Source organism: Acomys minous (genome assembly GCF_964271855.1).
Source record: "Acomys minous genome assembly, chromosome: 3".
NCBI classification, from domain to species: Eukaryota; Metazoa; Chordata; class Mammalia; order Rodentia; family Muridae; genus Acomys; species Acomys minous.
Genome location: NC_140485.1, coordinates 127,483,606 through 127,498,404, shown reverse-complemented (window position 1 = coordinate 127,498,404; position 14,799 = coordinate 127,483,606). Strand labels below are relative to the sequence as shown.

At 39.2% G+C, this 14,799-nt stretch overlaps 1 protein-coding gene across 3 annotated transcripts in view; it reads left to right on the top strand.

Annotated features, from left to right (window-relative positions):
• The window catches only part of SHPRH (SNF2 histone linker PHD RING helicase), a 75,602-nt gene that overhangs the window by 14,971 nt on the left and 45,832 nt on the right, over positions 1–14,799 (top strand). For all 3 annotated transcript variants that reach the window (XM_084777491.1, XM_084777492.1, XM_084777493.1), the window contains 8 exons: positions 465–573; positions 2,245–2,501; positions 3,950–4,606; positions 6,131–6,382; positions 7,302–7,380; positions 9,543–9,706; positions 9,798–10,054; positions 11,537–11,658. In XM_084777491.1, the coding sequence (XP_084633617.1) occupies positions 465–573; positions 2,245–2,501; positions 3,950–4,606; positions 6,131–6,382; positions 7,302–7,380; positions 9,543–9,706; positions 9,798–10,054; positions 11,537–11,658 (1,897 nt within the window). The remainder of the gene's footprint in view (positions 1–464; positions 574–2,244; positions 2,502–3,949; positions 4,607–6,130; positions 6,383–7,301; positions 7,381–9,542; positions 9,707–9,797; positions 10,055–11,536; positions 11,659–14,799) is intronic.

The window sequence follows — 14,799 nt, the reverse complement described above, 5'->3', positions numbered from 1 at the left end:
CAGGTGCTGCCTCTCCCTCTTCTGGCCTCTGGGCACTGCATGCGTGTGGCACACAGACATACATGAAGGCAGAGTACCCTTACACATAAAATACATCTTATTTTTAAAAAAGACACTGTATATGACTTAAAGTATTAACTTCTTTCAGAGATTTTAAGTTCATTACATATTTTATTTCTCAACTGTTTGATTATTTTAAATTTAATGTGTCAATTCTATTTTAAAATGTGTCTTCAAAAGTTAGTTTCAGAAATTCCCAACATTTAGGTAGTTTAAATAGTGTATACAAATTAAAAAATGATGGCTAGTTGTAAGTTCCAAAGTATATAATGAATGATGCTTAGTTATCTTTTACTTTCATAGTTTTGTATGCTATTTTTCACTTCTTTAATAGAAGGGTTATTTATAATAACTCAGAATACTGAACACAAAATATTTCAACTGCCAAATGTTATATATTTCAGGGGAAAGTAGTGAATTATTTCATCCCATCTCATTGTCCTAAAAGAAAAGTGAAAAATAGAGAGATCCAGGATACAGAATATGAACCAAAAGAGAAAGTTCACTGCCCCCGTAAGTATGCTCTCTTCAAGTGGCTTCTTTTTTTTTTTTTTTGGTCTTAAAACTTTGCACCCTTATTTCAAGTTTCAGTAAGTCATATTTAACCTGCATCCTTCATTAAAAGATTATTGAATAGATCTTATATTGTATGTACAATTTTGAATAGTGCGATGAACTATTTGTTGTATCAATTTTCTTTTTTTATTTGAATTTCTTATTAATTTATTCATATTACATCTCAGTGGTTTCCTCCCATTCCTCCCTCCCTCCTACTTTCTCCCTACTCCCCTCCCCTATGACTGATTGAGGGGGACCTCCTCGCCCTGTATATGCTCATAGGGTATCAGGTCTCTTCTTGGTAGCCTGCTATCCTTCCTCTGAGTGCCACCAGGCCTCCCCATCCAGGGGACATAGTCAAATATGAGGCACTAAAGTTCATGTGAAAGTCAGCCCCTGCTCTCCACTCAACTGTGGAGAATGTCCTGTCCATTGGCTAGGGGTTCGAAGTTTACTACATTTATTGTCCTTGGCTGGTGCCATAGTTTGAGCAGGGTCCCTGGGCCCAGATCTGCCCGTCATAATGTTCTTGTAGGTTTCTAGGACTCTCTAGATCCTTCTATTACCCCATTCTTTCATGCTTCTCTCACCTCGAGTCCCAACAGGATGTCCTGCCCTCTGTCCCATCAAGTGGCTTCTTAACAGTGATTTGTTTTGTTTTGTTTTTTGAGACAGTCCTAAACTCATGATGTAGACCAAGCTGGCTTCAAACTCACATCTGCCAGCCTCTGTTTCCCAAGTGCTGGGGTTAAAGGCATGTGCTACCACTCCCAGATTCTTTTTTTGTTTGTTTGTGTTGTTTTTTTTTTTCTGTTTTTTGAGACAAGGTCTCTCTGTGTTAGCCTTGGCTGTCCTGGAGTCACTTTGTAGACCAGGCTGGCCTCGAACTCACAGCGATCCGCCTGCCTCTGCCTCCCGAGTGCTGGGATTACAGGCGTGCGCCATCAGGTCCGGCTTACTCCCAGATTCTTACAGTCATTTTTACTGTAGTTTTATGATATCTTTAGAAAGATCTTAATCATAAGGACTAGTTGGTTTTTGTCTTTTGTTTTTGTTTTTTCAGTTGTTTTTATTTAAAATAAGAGCATGGCTACAAATTACATTATCAAAAAATAAAGAGTTGGTCCCACCCAAGTGTAGTGGGCCTTTAATCCCGGCACTTGGAAAGGCAGAGGCAGACAGACCTCTCAGAGTTCGAGGCCAGCCTGGTCTACAAAATGAGTTCCAAGATAGCCAGAGCTACACAGAGAAACCCTGTCTTGGAAAAAAAAAATAGTGGTCCCAGTACTACTAGTTCAGTCTATTATATTTAAATTTCTTCAGTTTTGTTTATTTTCAAGTATACCTTTTACAATTTTTATTAGCAGATGAACTTTTCTTAGAAATGGTAGCAGAGTACATTCTAGGGCATTCAAGAGATTTTATAATTTGAACGATTGTTTTGTGAAACTAACAAATTAGTCTAAATATTATTAATTCAAGGTAAATTTTTATTAACATAGTGATACTAGAGCACATTAAGTCTTTTATTCATTTTCTTAATCCTTAATGAAGATTAAGATTGAATTGTATTTCAGTTATTTGAATAGCTAGTGTATTCCTTTGTCTATCCACTTCTGCATTTAGCTACACGTGTGATGATCCTGACAGCTGTGAAAGAAATGAATGGGAAAAAAGGAGTTTCTATTCTCTCCATCTATAAGTATGTCAGCTCTATATTCAAATATGATGTTCAACGGAACCGGAGTCTTCTGAAGCGGATGCTGAAATGTTTAATCTTCGAGGGTCTTGTAAAACAGATCAAAGGCCATGGCTTCTCTGGGACTTTTACACTGGGGAAGAATTACAAAGAAGAAGATATATTTGATAAAGCAAAAAAACAGGTAGCACCATTCACTAAGCACATTTACACATATAGAATAAATGGATACATACTACCTTGATACTGACACTTTCAGAATTTGCAGACAAGAATCAAAAACGAGTGAGGAAAAGCAGTGTGGCAGTGACCTATACTTTCTACTTTCTGAATATATGTGCCACAAAAGTAATAACTTTATTTTAGTTACCATTGAACCCAGAGAAGAGTGGTGAGCTAGAAGTACTCACTGGGCTGAGAGATAGCTCAGAAGTTAAGAGCACTGGCTGCTCTTCCAAAAGTCCTGAGTTCAATTCCCAGCAACCACATGGTGGCTCACAACCATCAGTAATGAGATCTGGTGCCCTCTTCTGGCATGCATGTGTATGTGCAGGCACAACACTGTGTACATAATAAGTAAAAAAAAAATAATTTTTTTTTAAAGAATAAGTACTCAATGGGATGAGCTCTAAAACTGGTTGGTTTTCATATACCTTAGAGTTGAAGGTAACTTACCTGTTGTTAATGCTGCTGTCTGTAGTCAGACGGTACTCCCACCTTTTGAAATGTTAATGCTTCAAGTTTGCATGTATCTAATTATATATTCTTCAAGTCTTTTATAAAGTTATCATGTTCCCAAGGCCATCATCCTGTAAAATGCTTATATTTTGGCATGAAACTGTTTTTATTGGGCTAGTAATTTTAATTTGCTTTTAGAAAAGTAGACACAATCCATGTAAACATTATCAAGGAAAAACTAGTGACAGTAAATCAAAGTATAAAAGCTTTGTGCTCAGTTTGCGTGGCACTGTAAGAGATCATGGAGAGAACAAGCACAGACACACTCATCGCTTGGAGTAGAGAGCCAGCTTGTGCCCAAGCAGGTAGGAGCAGCAGTGAGCTGTGCTGTTGTAATCCTGCTGCCACAAGAAGGGGAAGTCTCTAATCAGTGCCACTGTTTCTGCGCTAATATCCTGGATCTTCTTTTTGCCTGTAGTTCTGATACCATTTTCAGGGAGCTGCCCTATCACCTACCTGCGTGTCATACCCGTCCTTTATTACGTGCCCTCTGTAGGCACTTCTCTAGTGTGCTTCTACTTTTTACTGGTCAGAAAGCTGTTGCCCCAGAGACCAGGTCCAGTTCTTATTTGTATCCTAGCACATAAGCCAGGGGCAGAACTGACATTCAGACCATAATGGCAGGGGACACATACAAAGGCAAAGGTAGGAGTCTGCTGCTCTGAAGGTTACAGAAAGAGATCTTCAGAGGGCAAATCAGAATACACACACACACACACACATACACTTACACACACACACACACAAATATATTAGAAACAAGTTTCTTTGAATAAAGCGGTGGTAAAAACACTTTTTTTAATAAATTTATAAAGCATATACTTAAAGTTTAGAGTTTAATCTCACCATTATAACTTTATTGGTACATATGAATTAAACAGTACTTTTTCTTAGGCAGTTGGGAGTCCAAGGAAGATTCAGAGAGAGTTAAGGAAACCAGTGAGCAAGGATACAGATTCTGAATACCTGCCATCAAACACTTCTGATGATGACGATGATCCTTATTATTATTACTGTAAGGCCAGAAGAAATCGTAGTAAGATGAAGAAAAAACCTGTTTTAGTCACCAAAGAGGAAAAAAGTCAGCCTATCTGTTCAGATTCCCAAGTTCCCGCTCCAGCAGCTGATGACTCTCCAAGTACTGATGCTCATGTGTTAGAAAGTACATGCATCTGTGAAGACGAGGAAAACCAAAAAGCAAAGGACTTCGCTGAGTCTCCAAACCCTGCTGCTGAGGAGTTCACACATTCTAACAGCGTGAGTCCCTGTGAGACTTCTGATTACCGTTTTGAGTGCATATGTGGTGAATTTGACCAGACTGGCCACAAGCCAAGAGTTCAGTGTCTGAAGTGTCACCTGTGGCAGCATGCAAAGTGTGTGAATTATGAGGAGAAGAATCTGAAGGTTAAACCTTTTTACTGCCCCCACTGCCTTGTTGCAATGGATCCAGTGTCAACAAGAGCAACTCTCATTATCTCTCCAAGCTCCATCTGCCACCAGTGGGTAGATGAAATCAACCGGCACGTGAGGTCATCATCTCTGCGAGTTTTGGTAAGGCACTGGGGCTAAAGAGCAATAGAAACATGTAAAATTTCGCTTCTTTATGATAATTTTCATTGTGATTTTTGTTTGATTTTATTTATTTTTATTATTATATCTACTTGGGGGGTTGTAGCAAGGTTTCATTAGCCCAGGCTATTTTCAAGGTCGACATTGAACTCCTGATCATCCTGCCTCTACCTCCCAGGTGCTAGTATTCTAGGCATGTGTACCATACCTACTAATTTTGATTATGTGTGATTTTACTTTTCTTTATGCTTTTATTTTCCAAAGTTCTTTGTTAGTGTTTTTATAGCTTCTTTCCCCCAAAAAGTTGAGCCTAAAGCCTTGCACGTGTCAGGCAAGCACTCTAGCACTGAGCCGTGTCGCCATTATCCTCTGTTTATTCCTAAAGTTATATGTTATGATACTGATACTGCTATCCCAGAGCTTGAAGAGAATATTGAAAAGGAGAAATAGAACTATATATTCCTGTCTGACTTCTAAATTTCAGAAGTTGAGAGCCTATTGATATGAAAGTTTTTTAAAAATTCAGGATCATCAAGTTGAAATGTTTTGGTACAGCATTTGTGATTTCAGACAGAGATACAGTCATAGGGTAGCATGGTGTAATTGTAGATGCCCATTTAACCTTGTAGATCTGTAATTGTCCTCTGGAACCTCAGTTACTTCATTAGAATAAAAAATACCAAATTTAGCAAATACTTACTGGTAACTGTCATTTTCTAGGATCTGGGCTGAATTCTAAAAGTGTCCTCTCACCTGCTTGCTTGTTAATTAGTTGGTTAAGTGCTGGCTCATAATCATTGAGTGTCATTGTTGGTTGGCTGCCTTCTTTCTTCTTCTCATGTAGATAGATAGTGTAGGCTTTCCATAGTTGGCCACTGCCGTGGATGTGGAGACTGCAGCAATAAGTAAAACATAGTTTTTGACATTGAGAAACTCTGTTCTGTGGGGATAGGATTTTCAGTCTTAGCTCCTTCCATTTTGAGCAAGTCACTGTTTCCTCTGTGTGGGAAAGGAATAGCACTTAACAGTACTGCTGTTGAAATATGGAGACAGTGCTTCACCCAGCACCTAGGCACGGATGATGCCTCATGAATGGTAGCTGGGGTTGCTCTGCTTCCCCCACCCCTGGATTCCCACACCCCTATTGAGTCCATCTACCAACCTGCCCACATTCTTACCCATTTTGTCCAGTTGAAAAAAAACCTAAGTATTGCTTCAAAACCTAACTGAACATCAGCTCCTCTGAGTTAACTGTCAGTTGCACAATTGCTCTTTCTCCCAATGCTGCCAAAATTGCTTTGTAATATTTCTATTCATGTTGTTTATGTCACTTGGCTCCCACACTGAAACATAACCTTTCTCCATACATTTGTGCAATCTGTCTACAGTATGTGTGGCCAAAAGCAAATTCAGAAAGGGTTCAGTTAAATAGGAATATAAGTAATTGAATACTTCTCTGGCCTCTGCTGTAGTTTTCATTAATAATTGTTGGTGCTCATTTTCCAGGTATATCAAGGAGTGAAGAAAGATGGCTTCTTACAGCCTCATTTTTTGGCAGAACAAGATATAGTTATCATTACCTATGATGTCCTTCGTTCAGAACTAAACTATGTCGATATCCCACATAGCAATAGTGAAGATGGGCGTCGCCTGAGGAACCAGAAGCGCTATATGGCCATTCCCAGCCCCCTGGTAGCAGTGGAGTGGTGGAGGATCTGCCTTGACGAGGCTCAGATGGTTGAATGCCCTACAGTAAAAGTAAGTCTGCAGCGTCTTTAGTGCTGAGGAAGGAAGGAACAGCATACATAGTCCGTAGTTGGAATTTAGTTAACCCACAGTGCTGATAGTGCTTGAATATTTGTTGCTAAACACAAAATGTGTTATGAACTATGCAATCCTTTGAAATTACTCTAATTCTCTGAATGATGCTTCTATATGGAATACTTGGGAACCTGCGTGTCAGTGAATGTATATGACCCAGTTCAAAGCAAGCTATGTTTAGGGACTTTTAAATCATCTCAGCTAATTAGAAGGCTTATCGTGTTCTCTGTAGCCTGTAGTAAACAGCTACAGAACATGTGCCTTATGTGTAGAATTCTAGTATATCTCTGTGTGTTCAGAGGTCTTTCTCTGTGGTTCTCCACCCTATTATTTAAGATAGTCTCTCACTAGACCTGGACCTTCCAGTTCCAGTGATCCTGCTGCCTTCACTTTCCCACTGCTAGGATTTAACCGCTTTGTGTGTTAAAGTTTTGGTGCTAGAGATCCTAGTATTGCACAGCAAGTACTTTACTGTCTTGGCCATTTCCCAAGCCATATATTACTTATATTTATTCTGTCTCCAGTGGCAAGTCTGTGACCTGAACTGAATTGATGAATCATATCTCATAACACAGAAGCTTACCTTATAGTACAGAGTGGTGAAGGGGTGTGTTCAGTTAGGATGTTGTTCCCTTTTCTGTGTGTTTGAACTACTCCTGCCTCAGGGTGGCCCATGGAGAGCTCCTCCCAATGAAGACCACTGTGCTGGGTAGTGGCTCACTGAGTATGACATCCAGAGAGTGAAAACTACCAATAAAGATGAGTCTTACTGACACGAAGCTGTAGAAGGCCATTCGATGAGGAGGTGTGTGCTGGTGTCTGTGCTTTACTTTAGTTCACGTTTCTCTGTCATTAGGCTGCAGAAATGGCCCAGCGTCTGAGCGGGATTAATCGTTGGTGCATCAGTGGCACTCCAGTGCAGAGAGGATTGGAAGGTAATACAGGCTTTCCTCAGTTACCATACATGAAGAGGTTACTTGTGGGAAAAATACTGCTGCGCTGAATGTTTGTCAAATCTTTGTTTACTTAGAGTTTGCTCCTATAAGTTTAAAGCATTTATCTTTGTAAATGAGACTTGGGGGATTCTTCAGTTAGTATATGTGAGGACAGATACATAGTGAGCACTCCTATTGCTTTAAATTGGCCAAATATCTTATCCGTTCCACAGTATAGCTGTTAAGTCTTAACCCAAGCTCTCAGGTGTAGACCCTGAGAAGAAAGGAGAGCATGAGGGAGAGAAAATTAAATTTTATTGTAAGGAATACTGCGGAAAGTGACAGCTAAGTTAAGAGCTGTAACACTGTTAAGTGAATAGGAGAGGAGAGGAATCTCTGTAATACAGGAAACAGCATTTGGAGGTAATATGGCAGCAGGAGACCTCAAAAAAGAGTGTCAATGTTGCTACAGGACAGAGAGTTAGAGAAATTATGTTCATGCAGAGACTGAATGGGCAGGTATAGAGAAAACCAAAAAGGACCTTTTAAACTTTCATAAAGTATTTTTCTTAGTTTTTTGAAAAATAAATATTTAATTTTGAAATTTGGGGAAATTTTGAAAAATTGGAAGCTATTATAAGGATTCTGAAACAATGATTTAAGCTCATCTTGTGATGTATAAATTTACATTTCAAAAGATCACTGTCATTGTAGCATGGAAAATGATTTAGCGGAGAGCAGAGTATATAAGGATGTCAGCCGTTTGGCTGCAGCAGTTGATGGAGGCAGGCAGTGCTAGCATTATGGATCTGGACTGGGCTTGTCTTAGAGAAATAGAAAATAATGGATGAGGAAAATTAATAAGGTGTGGTATGTTGACATATTCCTAACTCATGCATTTCTCTAAATTGTACTAGAAGAAAAGCATCTTTGGGTAGTAAGGTTGTTAATTTGTCTTCAGCAGGTATAATTAGAGGGTTTTAAGACATCAAGTAAGTAGAACATAAACAACTGGACTGATGTGACCTGAACTACAATCCTGAGTTTCCTGCATATAAGCATGTGTTACTAACTCCCTGTGCTATCAGAGTCACTTTATTTAGCTCCAGCAAGGCCCTATCTGAAAAAATAAGCAATTTCAACTTAAAATGTTTGTTGGCCTTCTTGTAATGATGTTATGGGTAGTTGTTGGGTTGTTTGTTTGTTTTTTGTTTTATTTTTATTAGTTCCCTTAGAGTCGTACAATGTGTTTTGATCATATTCACCTGCCTCCCTATTTTTTTTCCCCCACTTCACTCACCCACCCAGGTTTGTGTCTTGTCCTTTTTTTTTTTTTTTTTTTAATCCTTTATGACCAGTTTGTGCTTCCAAATATTTTTGGGGTGTGTGGTGTTCCACTGGAGATTGGCTGACTCACAGAGGGCTGTGCTTAGAGCAGACTCACTTTCCCGGAAGCTAACGACAACTAGTGGTTCCAGAGCTTCCAGTGGCTTGTGCTCCCAACTTCCCTCTCCATGCAGGGCTTTCTCTGGCTTGGAACTGTGGGAGTCTAAAAAATAATTCTTAGCTCCTTTTGTGGACATCATAGTCTGTATTTTTTTCAACTAATGATACATAAAAGCATAAAGAAAATTACACTCAGGCATGGAGAAATGGCTTAGTGGTTAAGAATGGTGATTTGCAAAGTGCATATTTAATTGCCTTAGGCTAATTCCCTAGACATGAAATTAGTAGATGAAAGATCATTAGGAATGTTAGTTGGGTAAGAGAATGGTCTCTGCATCGTGGGTTATTAGTTCCTACATTTTTCTTTTATGTTTTACTGTTTTGACAAGTGTTAGGTTAGTGCATCTGTCTTAATTAAAGTCTACTGAAGACATTTTCATTGGTGGTAGCCTCAGGCTTTTGTGTTGATTGCAGGCTTTGTGTAATACTTCCTACATCTTAAGTGCCTCAGCAGCTAGAGCAGAACCTAGAGCACAGGAGAGTCTCAGGAATGTAAATTGACGTCGGATAAAGTGTTCTTGTTCAAGAGCCTGCAGGATGTGTTCTGCTTGATGCTGAGTTATATGCTCTGTGCGTCTGTGAGGGGGCTATGCAGAGGTGCAGTGAAGAAACACAGAAACAGTTACCCCTGGTGTCCTGTCGCTTTTCCTTTGCAGATCTTTTTGGGCTGGTGGTCTTTCTTGGGATTGAACCTTTCTGTGTCAAACACTGGTGGATTCGACTTCTCTATCGTCCATACTGCAAGAAGAATCCTCAGCATCTGTACAGTTTTATTGCCAAGATATTGTGGAGGTCTGCAAAGAAAGATGTCATTGACCAAGTCAGTATGCCAAACTCTCTGAGGGAGAACGTTAATAAGGAAACAAGTTGGAATGAAGTTATATTATTCTTTTCCCAACTTCCCATTGCAGATTCAGATTCCACCTCAGACTGAAGAAATGCACTGGCTCCACTTTTCCCCTGTGGAGAGACATTTCTATCACCGCCAGCATGAGGTGTGCTGTCAGGATGCCGTGGTGAAACTCAGGAAGATCTCTGACTGGGCCCTGAAGCTGAGCAGCTTGGACAGAAGGACAGTCTCCTCCATCCTGTATCCATTGCTGCGGCTCAGGCAGGCCTGCTGTCACCCACAGGCTGTTCGTGGGGAGTTCTTGCCGCTCCAGAAGAGGTTTACCATCAACTTCCTTCTCATGTGGGGTTTTTGTTGCAGTATTAGGCACATTTAAGCACATTTGACTCCTAGCTTTATTAAGGTACTTCTGGCCAGGTCTTAGAGGTTTTTTTGTTTTTGTTTAGTTTCATGGTTTTGTTCTTACGGATCCTCATTTGTGAAAGAGGCATCACAAAATTGTTTTCATTTCTTTTAAAATTTAAACTGTTATAACAGGTTTTTGTGGTTGAATTTGTAGTTTGGAGAAGGTTTTGTTTCCTCATCTTCCTCCTCCCCTCCTCTTCTTCCTTTTTCTTTCTTTCTTCCTCCTTCTCTTTCTTATTTCTTCATCTTCTCCCTCCTGCTCCTCCTCTTCCTCCTTTCTTTTTACTACTTCTTTCATCCTTTGGCTTTTCAAGACAGGGTTCTCTCTGTAGCTCTGGCTGTCCTTGAACTCACTTTATAGATCATACTGATCTCTGCCTCTCAAATACTGGGTTTAAAGGCAAAACCACCCCAGGCTTTTTTCCTCTCTTAGTCCCCACATGAGGGAACAGCTAGATTACCACTAAATATATTTTTAAAATAATTGTGATAGTCATTTCATTGATATGTCCAATTCCATAATTCTTTTTGTGGCTTGGACTGCACCTCAAAGCGGGGCTCATCTTCAATGCCTGGTAGTATAAGAAACTCTTAGCTGTCAGAGAACTATAAAGAAGATTGTATTCGGGGCTTACCTTCCAGTAGAGTATAGGCAGTTAGAAACAGCAAAGATGATGAATGCATACAATATAGCTTGAATGTGCTAAAAGTTTTAAGAATTACAGATTGCTATGGAGACAGTTTCTATTTAAACCATAGTTTAAGACATCCCTCCAATGAAAATGTTATTTGACTTGACTGCTGGGGCATCTATTCTTATTATTTTCAATTTCGTAAACTAAAAATTAAATTTGTAGTAAGGCTTAAGTTTAATTAATACGTAGTGATGGGATTCAATCAGACCCAGTCTTACACTGTGTTCCCTGTTCTATTTCTAATGGATCATGTTGTATTTGATTTTCTAGTTCCTCTCTTCCTTGTAAAATAATGCAGATCAGGTAGGAGAATACCTAGTGTAGAAACTGTACTGTAAAACTGAAGGTGAACAGACTGGAGATGGTTCAGCAGTTCAAAGGGCTTGCTGCCTCTTCGAAAGGACTGAGTGCAGTTCCTATTACCCATGTCGGGTAGCTGGCAACAGCCTCAAACTTCAGTTCCAGGAGGCCCTCTTCTGGCCTCAGTGAGTGTGCACATGGTGCCGACACACATACACATATGTCGTATTCAGACAGATACACACATACTCAAATACATTTTTAAAGTGGAGATGAAAACTGCTGAAGGTGTTGTATAAACACTGAATTGTCATGTACTCTTCATCTAGCACACTGACTTTACTGCTGAGATAATACTTGGGGGTTTCATTCTGGTTTTGAAAGATGTCTCTTCTTTTAGCACCATGACAATGGAAGAGCTGTTGACATCTCTGCAGAAGAAATGTGGGACGGAGTGTGAAGAGGCCCACCGGCAACTAGTTTGTGCCCTCAACGGCTTAGCAGGCATTCACATCATTAAAGGTAGAAGGTGATTGCTTTATTAGATCCGATTGTTCCAGTGCATTTTGAGGAAGGTTAATAACAGTGATGTTCTCACACACTTCTGATGTGAGTCAAGAGGGTTCCATTACATAGAGAGCACGTATGCAGAGCATCTCATGAACAGTCAGTGTACATGTACCTTAAGCAAACATTTTCACCTCAGAAATTCTGGAAACTAAAACAATTTAGGAAATTACATTTTGAACAATGGTTTCCCCATAAGATATTTAATCTTAGTCTTTTACAGTGAAAGATACAAAAACAACCACAACACTTAGAAAAATGATTAAATTTTAACACATTCCTGGAAATATTGTTCATTGATTTTAAGTAATTATATTCTACATTCATTGTTTTTATATCATAGTATATGCCAGGAATGATCTAGAAAGGATGATGTGAATAAAATCTCAAGTCTTATTGTACAACTAAAACCACAGTTTCCAGATAATCACAGGAGAACTTGATAGAACTGTTGTGAGAATAGGCAAGTCTGTTAGAGTAGTAGCAAGTGTCAGTATCCCCTTTCCAACTGCAGTACAAGCAGATAACACTGTCAACAGTTAACCAGTGGAACGGAGACTTGACTGACGGTGGCCTGGCCACTGTTTACTGGACGCTGCCCAGTGTGTGTGCTATGCTTTTTCAAGTGCACATCCAGGGTATAAAACAAGGATTCAAGCCTTCCAATAAATGTTTTTTTTTTTTTTTTTTTTACCATAGTAGAATTGAATTAGCTGTCACACTGGTGAGGGATCTCCATGGGTAAAGGAATGTGCTGTTAGGCCTAGTGACCTGTATTTAATCCCTATTACCCACATATTGGACAAAGAACCCACAAGTTGTCTTCTTCAGTTTTTAAAAATAGATCTCAATAAAAAATAACTAGAAAGCCAGATGTGGTGGCGCACGCCTTTAATCCCAGCACTCAGAAGGCAGAGGCAGGCGGATAGCTGTGAGTTCCAGGCCAGCCTGTCCTACAAAGCAAGTCTAGGACAGGCAAGGCTACAAAGAGAAACCCTGTCTTGAAAAACCTAAATAAATAAATAAGTAAATAAATAAATAGAAAACTTCATATATTTGGGGAAGTGATTAATACTTAGTATAAAGGATAATTCAAAAGAGAAGCTAGGGCATATTTAGAAGTGAATAAGAAAATATCAAGATATGTGACATACTGTACCTCAGTAATTAGAAGGGAACTCTGAAGTACAAAATATTCAAAATGTATTTATACTTGCTCTATTATACTAACTTTTTATGTTAATTTATAAATTAAACTTTACCTTAGGACTATGTACATAAGAAGACACTATACATAGGGCTTAGCACTGTACACTCTGAAGCATTCACTGTGGGGTGTCTTGGAGCATAGCCCCTGCTGATGGGCTGAGATCTGCCTTATAGTGTTAGAGGTAGGGAGCCATCTTGTGATAAATAGCCTCTCCTTCAGTTTCCCACATGTTGTAGTGGGACTTTCTGAGACCCACCAGCAGTTTAAATAAAGATTTATGAATATCGAAAGTTTAGGCCCATCATTTGGCAGACTCTGAGCTACTCATCTAACTTAACCTGGCTTCTCTAGCCCATGACAGGAACATGTCTGGTTCATTGCCTCTCTCTTGTGTTCGTGTCCTTTTGCCCCTTTGTGATGGTTTCCTTTCCCTGTCCTGGTGTTAGGAAGGGGTAGAAGAGCCTGACTGCTCATTGTCTGGCAGGCAGGGTAGGTAGGACGACTCTGTAGGTCCTGCGTTAGCCGTCCCACACTGCTGCCATATGAGCTGCACGCTACTCCTTGCAGGTGGTTTTCATTGCACTCTTCCAGTTCCTTGTCAGCAGATAGAACTGCAGTTGCTTATGCTGGTTACACTCTGGTTATATAGACATCAGTCAGTAAAGATGGAACTTTTAAAAGAAATCTACATCTTCAGATTCGATAAGTACTAGCTTATAGTATGGAAATAATGAATCTTTTCAGATCCTTGGTGACATGGTATTAAATACATGATATTATGAGTTTAAACACTGCTTTCTACAGATACTCTTTGGAAGAAAGTGGGCTTGGAAATGTCAAGTCCAGTAGAGTAACTTGGAAGTGTTAGTGCCATCAAGTGGCTGAGAATGTGTATTTCCAAGTGTGGCTTTGGCTTAAATTTGTAAAACTTGTTGAACATAATGTGTTTGAACATAATGTGTTTCTATAAACATGAACCAGGTGCTATAATAAATCATTCCCTATCAGCTGTTTACAATATGGTCTAAACTATGATGCTTTTTTAAAATGGGAATTTAATAACTAGTTGGTTTTTTATAAATAGTAGTGTAAATACTAATTGTGTCCATATATCTATGGAATGACATTTCAATCTCAGCACTACAAAGGCTGAAGCAGGAAAAAAAATGGGAATTCAAGGTTAATTTAGGGTAAATAGGAAGTTCCTATTTCAAAAAACAAAGAATTCACAGCATGAAGATAATTGACTATCGCTCTCTTAAGTGACCTTACTTTTATGAAAATAATCTTCCTTATCAAACTGAATATAAATTAGCTGAGTCCTTGTACTGTGAAAGTATGTGTCTTAGAATGCTTTCCAGTGTGTGTGTGTGCGTGCATGCGTGCATGTGTGTGTATGTGTCTGTATGAGCATGTGTGGTATCATGCATACATGTTGATATATATGAACTTAAAAAAGAGAGGGGAAAGGAGAGAGAGCCAACAAATAAACAGACATATACATTTACATATCTATATAGCAAATTGATTATGGTTCTAAATATAACCCTAAATATTACTAAAATTACCTTAAATTTTTTTTTTCAGGAAAGAAAAACATACCTTCTTGGCAAAGAAACAGCAACATTTCTACACCTTTTTTCTATTTCGTAACTTCCCAGACATTCAGTTTTAAATTTTATTTGTAAATTACTAGTTTTGAGAGTTTCCTCAGACAGCAAATAAAAGTCGATGCTATTATTTCAGCTACTAACCCTGACTACTCTGCTTTCCATCACTGTCAGCATCCTCTGTGTAATAAGCCAGAAGAGCCTTTGCAGGCTTTGTGAGGCTCAGCATCCACTCAGTCCTGCTTCGTAATGCACAAGCAGCTTGGACAGAGTGAG